Source organism: Stomoxys calcitrans, chromosome 1 (genome assembly GCF_963082655.1).
Source record: "Stomoxys calcitrans chromosome 1, idStoCalc2.1, whole genome shotgun sequence".
NCBI classification, from domain to species: Eukaryota; Metazoa; Arthropoda; class Insecta; order Diptera; family Muscidae; genus Stomoxys; species Stomoxys calcitrans.
This window is the reverse complement of record NC_081552.1, coordinates 239,150,795-239,169,023: the sequence shown is the minus strand read 5'-3', so window position 1 is coordinate 239,169,023 and position 18,229 is coordinate 239,150,795. Positions and strand designations below refer to the sequence as shown.

Here is an 18,229-nt window from a genome sequence, read left to right as displayed (position 1 = left end):
ACGAAACACGTCATGCAAAATCGGATAGGATTTGCGCCCTCTAAAGACTCAAGAAGTCAAGCCCCTAGATCGGTTTATATGACAGCTATACCAGGTTATGCACCGATTTCACCCATGCTTGTCATGGTTGGAAATCATAACAAAACACATCATACAAAATTTCAGCCAAATCGGTTAAGAATTGCGTCCTCTAGTGGCTCAAGAAGCCAAAATTCAAGATCGGTTTATATGACAGCTAAACCAGGTTATGCGCCGATTTCACCCATACTTAACACAGCTGGAAATCATAACAAAACACGTCATACAAAATTTCAGCCAAATCGGATAAGAGTTGCGTCCTCTATTGGCTCAAGAAGTCAAGAGCCCAGATTGGCTTATATGACAGCTATATCGAAACATGGACCGATATGGCCCAATTACAATCCCAACCGACCTACACCTATAAGAAGAATTTGTGCAAAATTTCAAGCGGCTAGCTTTACTCCTAAAATTAGCGTGCTTGCGACAGACAGACGGACGGACGGACATGGCTAGATCGGCATAAAATGTCAAGACGATCAAGAATATATATACTTTATGGGGTCTGAGACAAATATTTCGGGGAGTTACAAACAGAATGACGAAATTAGTATACCCCCATCCTATGGTGGAGGGTATAATAAAAGAATATATAACAAAAAATAAATATTACACCTATTTTATAAAATGCTACATCAATTTTCGGACAAAAAAATGTACTTGGAAGAAAATTTCGAATGAAATTCAAAATCGGTCAAAATTACCGGTTGAACCTTCCAGTGTTAAATTCTTCCATAAAACTCTGCCCGTTTTCCAGATAGATAGAGTTTAGTCAGCTACCGATTGTTGTTCTAACAGTGTTTTGTACACTGAGGCGGCAACCCTTGTCGATGAAAAACTCCATCGGACCAATCCGGTACGTACAACCGGCTGCCATGGGATTGAGTCAGTTACCGGTAGATTGAAATTGTTCGGCATCAGTGTTAACATTCAGTTTAAGCCCAGAACCTAAAAGCACGATTTAGTCTTGTGGATGGCTTTTGTAGTGATTAAATGGATGGATGGATTTTCAGCTCGGAGACTACGATTGGGACATATGTGTTTTGGTTAGTTCTTGTACCATATATGTAATCAAAAAGTTAAAAAAAAATCTGTTGGTATGAGATTATTACTTGGAATAGATGATAACAAGCAATGGTAATGATTATCACATGGTAATGGTGCTTTCTAGAAGCTCAAAAATCAAAGCATATATGGGAACTAACTTACCTACATACATCATCAATAAAATGGACGGGTGTTCTCCAAAATGTAGCAAAAATGCTACGGTGATTGGCAAAAATAACTTTAAATGCAAACATATCCATCTTGAACTTTGTTTTGTTTTGGACTGCAATTACTCCAAATTTTAAAAAGGCACCACTTAAAAATATTGAATACCTTTGGCCTAGAAGTAAAAAAAAAAATAAATTAATTCTGTTTTTATGTAATTGAAATAAATAAGTTGACCCCAATAAAAACATTAAAAACTGCAATGTTTTTGTTCATTTCTACGAAATAGTTGTGTGTTTTCTCTCATTTTATTTATCTACGATTTTAATATATTTTGTTTAACTATTGCCAAACCATTATAATGGATTTAAACAATTTTCGTTTTTTCCTCAAAATGTTTTTGTTTTTGGTTTTTTTTTTTGTTTCTATAATTTAAAAAAGGGACAGTACAAAAAATAATTTATAAAAAAAAATTAAACAAAATACAAAAGTACATCATACAGTTAAGTAAAAAAGTTAATAAAAAACAAGATAAACGCATTTTACCAACAAGTACAGTATGTGAACAGGGTGATGTTAACTTCTTCCACCGAAACCAGGCTAGACCAGTTCATGGTTAATTTCATTTCATGAAATAGTGCACAAAAATTGCTATCACCAATACCAGCAGGGATACTGAAATGCCCAGCATATACATGGTACGAGTGAGATCCCTATTGGTGGCAGTATCGGCAGCTAATTTCTGCATGTTTTGTTTGTCAGTCTGCATCTCAAAAGAAGTGTCGCTGAAGGTCTCATCCTCGGGCACACCCTCCAGATCGGCCATTATACTGTCGCTGGAAATGTCTAAATCAAGTATCTGTTTGGCCTGGGCCGCGGCCACGGTTGGTGCTTCACCACGGAATATATAATCGCTAAATTGTATGGGTTTTTGACCAGTCGTGCTTACGTTGAAGTAAACTCGGCGTGGTGGTTCTGAAATGAAGATGGCATCATTGCTGATATTGGGCTCTGTCAGACCATCACAATAGACCTGTATGCGGGCCATCAGAGATCGTATAACATCTTCGCGTATAAAACGTTTCACATCGCCTATTGTGTTCTTGGGATTACACCACACTCGTGACGAAACAACACCGGAAAGCCGTATGGTACCATTGAATTCCTTAATATGTACACGATTACCTTTGGTCTCTTGGCACTTAACAGGTAAGAATATGGTAGCTTTAAAACTCTCAACGGCAGCCGTGGACTTTCTTTGTCCTTGACGCGATTGTTTGATATAGGTTTCCAATATTTGGCCATCATCGACACATTCATTTTGTAGGAAAATCTCACTTGCATTGAGGCTGCTGCGTACCGTATCAATGGTCTTTTGGAATTGCACTTCAATGTTGATCTTTTCCGAGGCATCCAAAATGGGGAAAACATCATTCAATTCATAGTTACATTCAAATGTGTACCATTCAAAGGGTTTCTCGACAAAGCGGCACTCCATAGGCGAAAAGGAACCACCACTATAAAAGTTTTGAGCGAAAAATATGATTTTGTAGTTATTTTACTAAAAGTTATTCACTTTTTAAAACAAATGATGATTCTTGGCTTGAATTTGTTAGTGTTGGAAATTATGGTTACAATGATGTAGTGTTAAAAGTGTACTCGAAATGAAGTGAAACTCAAAAAAGCATGATGAAACCAATTTTTATAAACCTGCTCACTGTTTCGCATATATTGGGTTGCCCAAAAAGTAATTGCGAATTTTTTTAAAGAAAGTAAATGCATTTTTAATAAAACTTGGAATGAACTTTAATCAAATATACTTTTTTTACACTTTTTTTCTGAAGCAAGCTAAAAGTAACAGCTGATAACTGACAGAAGAAAGAATGCAATTACAGAGTCACAAGCTGTGAAAAAATTTCTCAACGACTATATGAAAAATCCGCAATTACTTTTTGGGCAACCCAATAGTAAATAAATCATATTCAGACCTAACTTAATTTGACAATGAAAGGGGATATAGGGGAAACAAAATCTTCCTTTAGAATTTCACACACATTATGGCTGCTTATGCTTATATACCAAGTACCCAATGGCTATTGTTAAACATATGGGCAATGAGCGTTGTCAGCCCAAATGATTCGCGATGCAAGATAAAATTAAGGAGATACAAACGTTTTATGTTTTTGAATAGAAATTCTTATTTGCATATATTGAAACTAGAAATGGCGTGATGAATACTTCTGTAACGCCAGCTTACGTCGTCATTCAGTTGAAAATGTGAGGAATCGGGTCATTTTTGAGCTTGGACCAAGTACCCCAGGCAATTCATTTTTTGATATCTAGAGTGAAAAGGCGATGATGCATTGACTTATTGGTAGACACGATACTGGATTAAAGTATCGGTATAGTAGTCTAATAAAAAACGTAAAAACCCCCAAAGTTTGAGGAGGGCGGTGGTTGTTCACCAGGTTAAAGACCCTATATCTATCAAGCTTAAAGGGTAAAAAACCCAGCAGACTTTCGTTCTTTACCAACTTGTCCTATACCCCTAACTTAAGTAGAGTGGTTAACCAATTTAAGCGAATTTATTGGTCTGAACACAACGCAATTTAAGAGAGAGGAGAGAGCGATGAAAGAGCCATGAGACAAAGTAAATAAGTTGTAAGGTCCGAAATAACCGATTCCCCAATTTGACCACAGGGCCCCTAAAGAGTCGCAAGATTCCTTAATTGGCTAATGTTTTGTTATAACTTCCAAGATTCATAGCACCCATGTAAATTGCTCTTAGACAGAGCCAGACGATCTTTGAATTTCGTCCATTCCGCGCCTATATGCAGCAGTAACCAATTACATTGTGGAAAACTCTCTCTTCATTGATGACTTGGAAGTTGTTGTACCAGTGTGTTACACTTGGACGTTGTCTTTTCGCAGTGTTTGTCTGGAGGCGCTGCAGGCCTTCAATATATACGGACGGATCTGTTGTCTTTACTGAGTTTTGAGTTGCTAGGCAATTATATAGACTTTTGGATGGGTGCATCGCTCTCCAGACATGGGATAAGAAGTTTTGGATACGATTTCAAAGCAGAAGGATGACGATTTATGTAAATAGTCAGTCGTACTGAAGGCTTTGGTCTGATCCCATGATGGATCAAGGGTTGCCAGAAGCAACTCCGACTCATGAAGAGAACTGTCAGTTTCTACTTGGTCCCGGGCCATCAGGAGCTGGCTTCGAATGAGGCCGTTGATGAGCTAGCTACAAATTATGAGTATTTGCTATAATATTGAATCATTCAGCCCATCCATGTAGGAGATCATTCGTAGGATAGACATTTTCTACGAACAGGACTGGATCGGTCTGATACCATGGGATGCAGGGAATCATTCAACCCACCATGTAGGAGATCATTCGTAGGATAGACATTTTCTACGAACAGGACTGGATCGGTCTGATACCATGGGATGCAGGGTGAGTTTCTAATGAAAAAAACTTCTTTTGCGTTAGGCTAAGGACACATGATCTCGGGCTGCTGATGGGATATTTGACTGGCCTTTACAACGCCATATCGCTGACGTTAATCTAAATGAAAGGAAAGCTTGAATTCCGCAGGTTTGTTGCAGTTTTAGTGGTGTCATTGCCTTCCAATCCCAGGGATTAGTTATTGGCAAAGACCTGGTTTCTTGTTGGCAAAGGCCCTAAAGTGGGTTAATACTATGGGTTGCAGGGTAGCCAAGTTTCTCAGGGAGAAGAACATTGCCTTTCCTGGATCTTAGGAAATTAGTTGGTCTCAGGCCACATTTAGAGATTGTTAATGTCTATTGCAATGTCAAACTAGACTAGACAGAAAAGAAAGATTTGTGCAGGGTTTTTGTGGATGAGGAGGAGTTGGAGACGTTCTAGCATCTTTGTCGAGTACTTTAGTTCCACATCGATTTCCCATTTATAACGTACCGCTCCTTAAGAACCTTTTTGTAGAATTTCCAAGTGATGATCTTTAATTTCGTTGGATTTCGAATATTGTTCAGCATTTCGACTGCTTTGAAAGCCATCACTATACATATTAGGTGCGGTTTCAACAAGGTCAAAACGTGCTATATGAAGGTCCTCAAAGGCAACTGTCAGCTATGCCATGATTTATAAGGGCATCGTCAGTAGCGTTACCATTGAAAAATTTCGAAAAGGGGTATAAAAGTTGCATTCATTAAAAAAAGTAGTATAATTTTTCTAAAAAGGTGACATACTTTGACACACATTAGTGTAAAGTCCGGTGAGGCACTATGCTATGTAAAACTTCTCTCCAAAGAGGTGTAGCACTGCGGTACGCCGTTCAGACTCGGCTATAAAAAGGAGAACCCTTAAACAAACAAACGACGAAGACACATAGATTAGCAATGTTCAGCCCTTCACGGTAGCGTTGATGCCAAGTCACACGTATTCAGTGATGCCTATTTTTGCTTTTTCTACCAAATTTGCTCGGTTGGATGTGTAAATTTTAGGATTTGGTTGGGATGGACGGCCCAAATCGATTTTGGTAGATCAAAATTTTTTTCCTATTAGTAGCATAGCGTCAACATATTTTATTTAGAAAAAATGTTATCAAAACTTTTGTCTTTGGGAAATTGTTATCAAAATTTTGATGTTTTAGAGAAAATATCAAAATTTTGTCTTTAGAGATACTACGGCCCAGATTTGGATATAGCTGTCATATAGACCGATCCGCCGATTAAGGGGCTTAAGCCCATAAAAGCCACGTTTATTATCCGATTTTGTTGAAATTTGGGACAGTGACATCTTTCTTCAATTTAGCCCAGATGGGTCCAGAATTCGATATAGCTGCCATATAGACCGATCTCTCGATTTAAGGCTTTGGGCCCATAAAAGGCCCATTTATTGCCCGATGTCGCCGAAATTTGGGACAGTGAGTTGTGTTAGGCCACTCGATGTTCTTTTCCAATTTCGCCCAGATCGGTTCAGATTTGAATATAGCTGCCATATAGACCGATCTCTCGATTTAAGGTTTTGGGCCCATAAAAGACGCATTTATTGTCCGATGTCGCCGAAATTTGGGACAGTGAGTTGCGTAAGACCCTTCTACATCCTTCTTAAATTTGGACCAGATCGGTTCAGATTTGGATATAGCTGCCATTTAGACCGATCTCTCGATTTAGGGTTTTGGGCCCATAAAAGGCGCATTTATTGTCCAATGTCGCCGAAATTTAGGGCTGCAATATAGACCGATCTCCCGATTAAAGTCTTGGGCCCATAAAAGGCGCATTTATAATCCGATTTCGCTGAAATTTGACACAGTGACTTATGTTAGACATTTCGACATTCGCGTCGTATATGCTTCAGATCGGTCTATATAAAGCTATCTAAAAGATCAATATTTCGTTCTAGAGAATTGAACATTTGTACTTATTAGACCACTCAATGTCCGTGCCGAATTTGGTCCAAATCGGAACATATTTCGATATAGCTGCTATGGGGGCATAAATTATGTATTTTTTTCCGGATTTTTACGAAAGGATACATCTTTTGACCGACTGATTTCAATTGTGGCTCATTTAGACATCACTACATCCAGGTTACTATCAATCAAATTCACATTTTCGAAAAACTCCATGGGCAAATCAAATAAAACAAATTTTGCAGTAACATTTTGCAGCAAAAATGGTGCTTAAATATTGAGGAATAAATTCATAGTGATAAAGTGCCTTAGAATGATTTATAAAATATTCTTTAAAACATGTTCCCCTTTTAATCTGAAAGGATTCACCGTCAAAAAAAAATTTTTTGTTATACGATAGGCTTTTTACAAAATTTGCGTGTTTATACGATAATTGAGAATAAAGCAGCTGTGAGAGAGTTAGTGATAATATATTTCAGATAGAAGTAATAATCCAGGCCATAAAACCATAATGTTACGATACCATTGCGCTCTTTAAGTCTCCTCCTTAAATAAATTCTTAACAATTCTACACTAAATGCTGCTTCTACTTCAATGTCTACCATATATCCTTACAAGGATACTCAAAATAATCAATCCCTCAACAATTTTCGACAGTTACATGTGCGAATTTTTTTTTTCATTTCTTAATTCAATTCTAAACAAAAAATTAGATAATTATTTTTTAAACAAAAAGCAAATAATGAAAATTTCTTTCTTTAAGAAAACAATGGCTGAGTTACATATAAAAAATTAGATTACAAATTATTTACCATAAAACACATTTAATATGTGCTGTAAAGTAGGTTTTCTTGCATTCCCTGTTAAAGATTTTGACGATTTGGTTTGTTTCGATTTTGTTTTGTCGTTTTCGTTAAATTCAAAGAGAAGAAGTATTAAAGAGTCGAAATAAATATGGATTAAAATCTCAATAAAATACCAAATAGACAAGACTTTCTTCTAAATGTTGTTGTATTTTTTTTTATTGCATTGCTAGAAAACCAAAAGAGCAAGGAAAAAGAAAACCAAAAGTAACGAAGATTAAGAAGAAAAACATAAAAGACATGCACAGCAACAGGTATCTGAAGACGCTTAATGTCGCTTGGTCCCCAATTCAATTAGAGATCTTTGCATTTTGACTTTATATACAACAATCGATTCGATTTAATTCGATTTTTGATGCTATAAGAATCGTTTCTAAAGTGAAATAAGAATCTAATCTAAAACAAAATCAAGTACTTAACTAAGAATAGGAATATAAAAAGGTGCATAGTGTTATAGGTAGTAGAATGTTGAGGGTGTTGCTTTCTATTCTAACTAAAGGATCATAGAGAGAAGGTAATAAATAATGCAAAAATATTTCTATACAGTACTCACTTTGCAACATAGTTGTAGGTTTTACTTGTGGCCTTCTTAGCTGTGCTGGAGTATGTCAGGAAAATGTAGTCGCTTTCATCGTGATCGGTGCTTTTGAATTGATGTCCTTGTTTAAGTAAACTGGAAATATAATATTTATTAATTAAGCCAAAGAGGGCGAAGAGATTAGTATTTAGCAGGGGTTTAATAAAAGAGAAAAATTCATGGAAATTGTATGAAAAAATTTCAAAAAAAAATTGTGAAATTTTGCCTTTAAGAAAAACTTTCATAGAAATTTTGTCTTTAGGGAACATTTTTTAGAAATTTTGTCTTTAGAGAAAATTTCATAGAAATTTCGTCTGTAGAAAAAATTTCACAGAAATTTTGTCTTTAGAGAAAATTTCATAGAAATTTTGTCTTTAGAGAAAATTTCACAGAAATTTCGCCTGTAGAAAAAAATTCACAGAAATTTCGTCTTAATAGAAAATTTCATAGAAACTTTGTTTTTAGAGAAAATTTCATAGAATTTTTTTCATTAAAATTTTGTCTTTAGAGAAAATTTCACAGAATTTTCGTCTATAGAAAAAATTTCACAAAAATTTCGTCGGTAGAAAAAATTTCACAGAAATTTCGTCGGTAGAAAACATTTCACAGAAATTTTGTATTTAGAGAAAATTTTGTCTTTAGAGAAAATTTCATAGAAATTTTGTCTTTAGAAAAAATTTCATAGAAATTTTGTCTTTAGGAAAAATTTCACAAAAATTTCGTCTATAGAAAAAATTTCACAGAAATTTCGTCTGTAGGAAAAATTTCACAGAAATTTCGTCGGTAGAAAAAATTTCACAGAAATTTTGTCTTTTCATCGAAATTTTGTCTTCAGAGAAAATTTCATAGAAATTTTGTCTTAAGAATAAATTTCACAGAAATTTCGTCTGTAGAAAAAATATCACAAACATTTCGTCGGTAGAAAAAATTTCACAGAAATTTTGTCTTTTCATTGAAATTTTGCCTTTTGTCTTTAGAGAATATTTAATAGAAATGATGTCTTTGGAGAAAATTTCATAGAAATTTTGTCTTTAGAGAAAACTTCATAGAAATTTTGTCTTTAGAGAAAATTTCATAGAAATTTTGTCTTTAGAGAAAATTTCATAGAAATTTTGTCTTTAGAGAAAATTTCATAGAAATTTTGTCTTTAGAGAAAATTTCATAGAAATTTTGTCTTTAGAGAAAATTTCATAGAAATTTTGTCTTTAGAGAAAATTTCATAGAAATTTTGTCTTTAGAGAAAATTTCATAGAAATTTTGTCTTTAGAGAAAATTTCATAGAAATTTTGTCTTTAGAGAAAATTTCATAGAAATTTTGTCTTTAGAGAAAATTTCATAGAAATTTTGTCTTTAGAGAAAATTTCATAGAAATTTTGTCTTTAGAGAAAATTTCATAGAAATTTTTTCCTTTAGAGAAAATTTCATAGAAATTTTGTCTTTAGAGAAAATTTCATAGAAATTTTGTCTTTAGAGAAAATTTCATAGAAATTTTGTCTTTAGAGAAAATTTCATAGAAATTTTGTCTTTAGAGAAAATTTCATAGAAATTTTGTCTTTAGAGAAAATTTCATAGAAATTTTGTCTTTAGAGAAAATTTCATAGAAATTTTGTCTTTAGAGAAAATTTCATAGAAATTTTGTCTTTAGAGAAAATTTCATGGAAATTTTTTCTTTAGAGAAAATTTCATGGAAATTTTTTCTTTAGAGAAAATTTCATGGAAATTTTTTCTTTAGAGAAAATTTCATGGAAATTTTTTCTTTAGAGAAAATTTCATGGAAATTTTTTCTTTAGAGAAAATTTCATGGAAATTTTTTCTTTAGAGAAAATTTCATGGAAACTTTGTTTTTAGAGAAAATTTCATAGAATTTTTTTCATAGAAATTTTGTCTTTAGAGAAAATTTCACAGAAATTTTGTCTATAGAAAAAATTTCACAAAAATTTCGTCGGTAGAAAAAATTTCACAGAAATTTCGTCGGTAGAAAACATTTCACAGAAATTTTGTATTTAGAGAAAATTTTGTTTTAGAGAAAATTTCATAGAAATTTTGTCTTTAGAAAAAATTTCATAGAAATTTTGTCTTTAGAAAAAATTTCATAGAAATTTTGTCTTTAGAAAAAATTTCATAGAAATTTTGTCTTTAGAAAAAATTTCACAAAAATTTCGTCTATAGAAAAAATTTCACAGAAATTTCGTCTGTAGGAAAAATTTCACAGAAATTTTGTCGGTAGAAAACATTTCACAGAAATTTTGTCTTTAGAGAAAATTTCATGGAAATTTTGTCTTCAGAGAAAATTTCATGGAAATTTTGTCTTCAGAGAAAATTTCATAGAAATTTTGTCTTAAGAATAAATTTCACAGAAATTTCGTCTGTAGAAAAAATATCACAAAAATTTCGTCGGTAGAAAAGATTTCACAGAAATTTTGTCTTTTCATTGAAATTTTGCCTTTTGTCTTTAGAGAATATTTAATAGAAATGATGTCTTTGGAGAAAATTTCATAGAAATTTTGTCTTTAGAGAAAATTTCATAGAAATTTTATCTTTAGAGGAAGTTTCATGGAAATTTTGTCTTTAGAGAAAATTTCATAGAAATCTTGTCTTCAGATAAAATTTCATAGAAATTTTGTCTTTAGAGAAAATTTCATAGAAATTTCGTCTGTAGAAAAAATTTCACAGAAATTTCGTCTTTATAGAAAATTTCATAGAAATTTTGTCTTTAGAGAAAATTTCATGGAAATTTTTTCTTTAGAGAAAATTTCATGGAAATTTTTTCTTTAGAGAAAATTTCATGGAAATTTTTTCTTTAGAGAAAATTTCATGGAAATTTTTTCTTTAGAGAAAATTTCATGGAAATTTTTTCTTTAGAGAAAATTTCATGGAAATTTTTTCTTTAGAGAAAATTTCATGGAAATTTTTTCTTTAGAGAAAATTTCATGGAAATTTTTTCTTTAGAGAAAATTTCATGGAAATTTTTTCTTTAGAGAAAATTTCATGGACATTTTTTCTTTAGAGAAAATTTCATGGAAATTTTTTCTTTAGAGAAAATTTCATGGAATTTTTTTCTTTAGAGAAAATTTCATGGAAATTTTTTCTTTAGAGAAAATTTCATGGAATTTTTTTCTTTAGAGAAAATTTCATGGAAATTTTTTCTTTAGAGAAAATTTCATGGAAATTTTTTCTTTAGAGAAAATTTCATGGAAATTTTTTCTTTAGAGAAAATTTCATGGAAATTTTTTCTTTAGAGAAAATTTCATGGAAATTTTTTCTTTAGAGAAAATTTCATGGAAATTTTTTCTTTAGAGAAAATTTCATGGAAATTTTTTATTTAGAGAAAATTTCATGGAAATTTTTTATTTAGAGAAAATTTCATGGAAATTTTTTCTTTAGAGAAAATTTCATGGAAATTTTTTCTTTAGAGAAAATTTCATGGAAATTTTGTATTTAGAGAAAATTTCATGGAAATTTTGTATTTAGAGAAAATTTCATGGAAATTTTGTATTTAGAGAAAATTTCACAGTTCCCCGCCTTAGGAAACTCCTTGTTTCACTCTACGGTGCTTCGACTTCTTTCCCTAAATTCCACAAATGACTGGCGACCACACAGATAATTCGCGACCCAACGTTTCAGACCTGGCTGGAGAGACGTGCTGGCGATGTCCTCAAATAGTTTGGCATGGCTGACCGTGTCGAATGCCTTCGATAGATCCAGTGCCACGAGGATCGTCCTATCACATGGCCTGGGCTGATTGAAGCCACAGCAAATATGTGCGGTGATGGCATGCGAAGCAGTTGTTGTGCTATACAGTCTTCGAAATCCATGTTGATTTTCGGCGAATGAAAATTCTCCTACGAGGGTCGGGAGAAGTAATCCTCAAGCGTCTTTGCCACTGGTGAGAGAAGGGAGATCGGCCTGTACGACTCCCTAAATTCGGGTCCTTTCCAGGCTTCAATAGCGGGATCACTCTGCCCTTTTTTTCAGACATCGAGAACTATAAGAGAGCTCAGAGACAGATTGAGGAGAGTAGTAAGGTACTTAATTCCAGGTAAATCGAGATTCCTCAGCATCTGTGTAGAGTTTCCGTAGTGGTCCAACGCCTTGGATGATTTGGCGCCACGGATGACATTCGTAACTTCACCCATAGTAAATTGTGATCCATTGGCTTGGAGACCACGGTTAAGCGTATGGCCCTCCTCCTTGCCCTGTCATTCTCGGGATGCACAATAAATTGACGGTTGAACAACCTGGCGCATCGCTTTGGATCAGTCATGGTTACGTCGCCAAAAGTGACTGAGGTGCTGTCAACCAGTTTACCGTGGTTCGAGAGTGACTTAACAGTAGACCACAACTTGCATAAACCGGTGGCTACGTTACATTGCTCCAAGCCATAAATTCCGCCTAAGTTATTTCCAGATTCAGCTCGCTGATTCTGGGGTAAGTGGGATCCGTACAACGAATACTGCCTGCGCCGGGAAATTGGGCCGCACTTGGGGTATTCGACGGCTGGTATAAAGGACGCCACCATAGCGCAGAGTTTGGCATGTCCGCCTATGGCGCTGAACGCCTGGGTTCGAATCCTGACGGGACCATTAGAAAAAATTTTCAGAGGTGGGTTTCCCCCCCTAACGCTGGCAACATTTGTGAGGTACTATGCCATGTAGAACTTCTCTCCAAAGAGGTGTCGCACTGCGGCACGGCGTTCGGACTCGGCTATAAAAAGGAATCCCCTTAAACTTAAATTGGACTGCACTCATTGATATGTGAGAAGTTTGTTCATGGGCAAAATTTGTATTTGTTGGTATAAAGCGAGCGGCTGCTGCGTTAATGATGTCTCGGAATTTGCTCTCGGCAACTAGCACATCCGAGGGAGGTGCCAGTTCACTGAAGCGGCGAAGGCCAGCTCAATCGGCCTTCTTTTGATTGATAAACGTCCGGCTCTCAGAGGTTCTGAAGTCGGGTGTTCGGTCCATGTTGAGAATTATTGGGAGGTGGACTGACCCCAGTGAGATGATGGCTTTCCATGATACGTCACTCAGGATATCAGGGGATGCAATGGAAATGTCTGGCGAGCTGCTACCCCTCCTCGTAATCCTAGTGGGGGCATCCTCATTCACCTTGCAAAACGTGGAGCCTTCAACCTGCTCTGCCAAAGCCATGCCACGCTGGTTGTTACCTAGGGGAGAACGACATGAAATGTGATGTGCATTAAAGTACCCTAGAACCCGACGATTATGGCAAGATAGTAATCCACTTATGTCGGGGTTGTAAGCTTGGCCATTAATTGGGACACAGCTACCAACCGGCGGTATCTACACTTTGTATAGCTCTATCTCGGCAGTACCGGACCGGACCTGCTATCCCCAAGCAGGGGTCACTAGCGCCAGGCGCAGGCGATATGCGTAAATACTGCACGGAATGGTGTATCACGAAGGACAATCCCCCACCTCCATAACTTGAGCGATCCTTACATGGCACATTATATCCGTGACAACTGTGCAAGCTGCAGCTGTTGGTCAGCTTTGTCTCCTGGATCGCTGCAACCTATATATTCTTCCGACTCATAAAATCCACAATCTCGTCGATCTTAGCACGGAGACCGTTGCAATTCAATTACAAAAATGATACACTTCCCGGCACTGACCTGGCAATTTTGGAGCTAGGATGCTGTTGTTGCGTATGTTGCCGCACGGAAGAGGTCGGGGGCGTCACATAGTCTGTCGACGAGAACGCAGAAGGCGATGACGACGCTGTGACCCACTGCTGGCTATGTTCAGTGTGACTATACTACCGTAGTGATGTAAGCCCCAGGCAAGATTGGAAATGTACCTACTCCATGCACCGGTTACACCTCACCGACACCAACCGATGATGTGGGCGGTTTTGGCAAAGCGTACAGATCCAGGGTACAGAGTTCTTTTCAATCCCGGCACGGACCAGAATCGTGCGGAGAAGGCACTCCGGGATGTGCCTCTCCCATGACGAATAAAGGACGAACACGTACACTGAGGCGAAAGCCCTTGCCGATGGAGGCTTCCATCGGGTCAATCTGGTGCGTACAACCGACTGTCATGCCATGGGATTATTGTTGTTACATTTACATGTGGAGGTGGCGATCCTCGTCAATCCCCCTATAGGTAAGCAAGCTCGTTCCGGTCCATAGAATCGATCGCTATGGGAACGTGATGGTCATTGGTTATTTAAAGCGCCAAAGCCTTGCTTTGCAATATCCAGCAAAATACACACTCAGTATTTAAGCAAGAGTCGGTGCAACCCGGCCTCTCACTGAGACTCTCCACCCGATACCGCCGATTGTCCGCGACTGCAATTGTGTGTAATATTACTCTGACCCCATCCTGTCTTTGTCGTAGTCACATTTTCGTGTGAAGGTGGCTATCCTCGTTAGGCTCCTGTAGGTGAGCAAGCTGGTTCCGATCCAAAGGACCTATCGTCGTGGGAATAGGACGGCGGCAAGGGCTGCCGCCTCAGTGTACAACACACTGCTACAACAACAACAGGACAGAGCTTAAATTTACAGCCCGTGTGGTGCTCATAGCTATCCCGTGTCATTACTTAGGTACCCATGTTTAGTTTAATATTCTGGCCCAATGTGATCTGGATGTAAGTTAAGCAGGATTGGTCGAACAGATAAACTGATGACGTTTGTCGTATGGACTTTGGACTTTGGATACAATCGGGAATCTGCTAGAAGGACGAAAAAGAGAAAATATGATAATCTGCTGTGTGCGTGTCCAACACTGGCAAGGGCAAGAAATTTGGCGCTTTTGAGTATTGCAGAAAAAAAGTAGACCGCCCGCTTTTCTATGAGATATACTTGAATCGACAACACTTTGTTGTTGTTGTAGCCCCATTTTCATGTGGAGGAGGCGATCTCCTTCAAGCGCCTGTAGGAGATCAAGCTCGTTCTGGTCCAAAGGACCGATCGCCGTGGGTACAGTGTGGCCATTGGTTATTTAAAAACGCCAATAACTCGCCTTGTCATATCGAGCACCCTAGGCACTCAGTATTTGTATAAGACCGGGTGCCGCCCGGCCTCCCACTGAGACTCTCCGCTCGATAACGCTGATTGCTCGCGACTGTCGTTGCAGCTACTCCGTATGGAGCATTGCACTATCCGCAACCTGCACTATCCGACACGCCCGGTAGCTCGCAGCTAAGTTTCTCGCGACAACAATGAACACCACACAGATCCTCAATGTTTCAGCTGGTGTGGTGCTCACAGCTATCCCGTGCCGGGACATCAGTTTGTTGTTGTTATCAGTATTTTTTACACTGAGGTAGCTGGATTGGCGATGAAGGACTTCAACGGGTCAATATGTTAAGCACAACAGGCTGCCATGGGATTGAGATGAGCCTGTTCTCTGTTTCAATTTATGTCGTATCTGAAGTTAAGCCATAGTCAAGCCAATACCTCAGATGTTTGGTCGTAATAGTTGCAGTTTCCATAACTAAATTAAAAAACTCGGTTGGAAATACTCATTACCATTTTACTTACTTGTGCATATCATAGAACAGTCTTTTGGCTGATTTGAATTCTTCCGAAGAATCATCAATGAGGTTTTTACTAACTCCCGCCACAAAAATACCTTAAAATAAAAACCAGTTAAGAGATAGAAAAAAAAAACAAACAATGCACAACTGCCTGCACATACCCAATATACTAAAAGAACCGGGAATCATTTTGATAGCACTCAGCCATTGACTGGTTAAGGTCTGCAAATTGATTTGGTCAACTTTTTGTGGACCAGCGGCAGCAGATGAACCGGCGGCATCGGGGAAATCGCTTTCTTCTTCATCGTTTTTGGCCAAGTGCACAACGATATATTTACCAGGTTCAGCTCTCTGTGAAATCAAGAGAAAGAAAATGAATGTGTTAATAAAAAAAACAGCAAAACACAACATGGCAATGTGAAGCTGGCTACAAATGCAGCGTAGATAAAAAAAGACAAGATGATGACGTTAACACTGAACGTATGATTAAAGAATGGCGTGACGCTATCTGTGTGCATACCCAAGAAATGGCTCTCTGCCACTCGGCTAATACACAATACAAAGCAAATTAGCACATTAATTAATAAGTGACAAGGAATCTGAAGTATCAGATAAAAATAAATAGGCAATTGTATTAATAATTGACTTTTAATTGTCGTCCCACCACTCCTTGGTAGTGATTTTGTACAGAGATAACATCAAAACTTCTGAAATACGCATATGTGTTGATTGAAATGTAGGAGAAATTGAGGCCAAACCCATGCAATTTTACACGTAGGAAGCCCATTATCCAATACCGATACATAGCCAATAAAAAAAACGAAACTGATTTTTATCGCATCACCAATCTCTGGCAGAAGCCATTCATAGGTATTAAATGAAGAGGCCTTCACCATATTGATGGCTTTTCCTCAGGGGGGTTAAATTAAACAAAAACATCATTAAATTGTCTTACCTGTCCAATGATGATGCCATAGCTGAAATTCATTTGTGTTGCACATTTTTCCAAATACTCTTCATCGGATTTACTCAGCAATAGTTTGGCCATTGCCACACTCCTAGCATTTACTGTGTATAAATAATTTTAAAATTTCCTTTAAGTTTGTTTTTAAATCCTCTGTGCCGGTATTTTCCTTGAGAAATTGAATGAAAACTACTTTTGCTTTTATGCCTCCTCAAGAAAACTACGTTTGTGGCCAATTGGAATTGTTGTTGTTTTTTGTGACAGTAAACGTCAATTTTTGTTTACGTGTGTCATGGCTGCACTCAATCTAAGGTGTACAGCGTAGCTTGCTTGGCATTAGAATTGTTAACTCCACACTACAGAGGCGTTACATATAACAACGGCATTGTAAGGCACATACACATATAGCCATTGGAAGATACAATATTTAGTCAAACTTTGCAACCAGTTAATATTGAACGATTTGTTGTATAATTTGTATGTTGTTGTCAGTTTCTTTGGATGAGGTAGGTTATTCCCAGGATATATTCATTTACAGGTAGGGGCAGTTGCCCAACAACAAAATATCTGATAAATAATAATGTCTGGCTCAAAGATTACTGCAATTATTGGGTTGCCGAAAAAGTAATTGCGGATTTTTCATATAGTCGGCATTGACAAATTTTTTCACAGCTTGTGACTCTGTAATTGCATTCTTTCTTCTGTCAGTTATCAGCTGTTACTTTTAGCTTGCTTTAGAAAAAAAGTGTAAAAAAGTATATTTGATTAAAGTTCATTCTAAGTTTTATTAAAAATGCATTTACTTTCTTTTCAAAAATCCGCAATTTTTTTTTTGGGCAACCCAATATATGGGATTAATAGCCAAACATGAACGGCGTAGGACACCGCCTTGTAGAGAAGTTACATTCCAGTCATGACTAGAGATGGGCGATGGGTAAATTCCCAAAAGGTATTTACCCGGTAAATTGGGTAAATACCCGAGTATTTACCCCTTTTATACCCAAAAACAGGGCTTCATAATGCTGCACATATCTTGGGTATAAAAACATTTTGCAAAAAATTTTTGATGCTTTCGTATTCTTTGTAAATAAACCTGATCTTCTGATTTCATAAAATCGAATTTTAGTTATATATAGCCGCTATATAGACCGATCTCCAGACTTTAAGCCTTGAGGCAATAAATTTGAAATTTTTCATCTGATTTCTATGAAATTTGGCACAGTGAGTTCTAGCAGACCCCGTCCGATTTCTGTGAAGTGCTGTTCAGATCGGACTATAATAGGCTATAAACGACCACCCAATCTCCCGAAATATGGTATGGAGGCCATAAAAGATCCATTTATTACTCGACGATGAAATTTGGCACAATGTATTCCGGTAGACTCCTACCCATTCCTGTCAAATGTGGTCCAAATCGTAACGATGATCGATGAAATTTGGCACAGCGTGTTTTGGTACCCCTCTAAACCGTTTTGCAGAATATCGTCCAGATTGGACCGTATTTGGATATAGCTGCCAGATAGGCCGATTTCCCGATATAGAGTATTGAGCCCATAAAAGGAGCATTTTGTATCCTATTTTGATGAAATTTGAAACAGTGCCTTTTGACAGACCTCTGCACCTTTGT

The 18,229-nt window shown here is 36.8% G+C and overlaps 1 protein-coding gene across 2 annotated transcripts; it reads right to left on the bottom strand.

Annotated features, from left to right (window-relative positions):
* Positions 1-1,581: 1,581 nt before the first annotated feature.
* Positions 1,582-16,898, bottom strand: LOC106089392 (protein odr-4 homolog). Of its 2 annotated transcripts, none has more exons than XM_059365065.1 (6): positions 16,594-16,898; positions 15,800-15,989; positions 15,643-15,733; positions 8,112-8,231; positions 7,508-7,555; positions 1,582-2,807 (listed from the first exon to the last, which is right to left on the bottom strand). In XM_059365065.1, exons 1-6 carry the CDS (start codon positions 16,684-16,686, stop codon positions 1,913-1,915), a joined length of 1,437 nt encoding a protein of 478 aa, XP_059221048.1. In that variant the 5' UTR covers positions 16,687-16,898; the 3' UTR covers positions 1,582-1,912. The 2 variants fall into 2 exon arrangements, with proteins under 2 accessions (XP_059221048.1, XP_059221026.1); XM_059365043.1 differs by lacking the exon at positions 7,508-7,555 and having other exon boundaries at positions 1,584-2,807; positions 16,594-16,706; positions 16,796-16,897.
* Between the last annotated feature and the right edge of the window lie 1,331 nt (positions 16,899-18,229).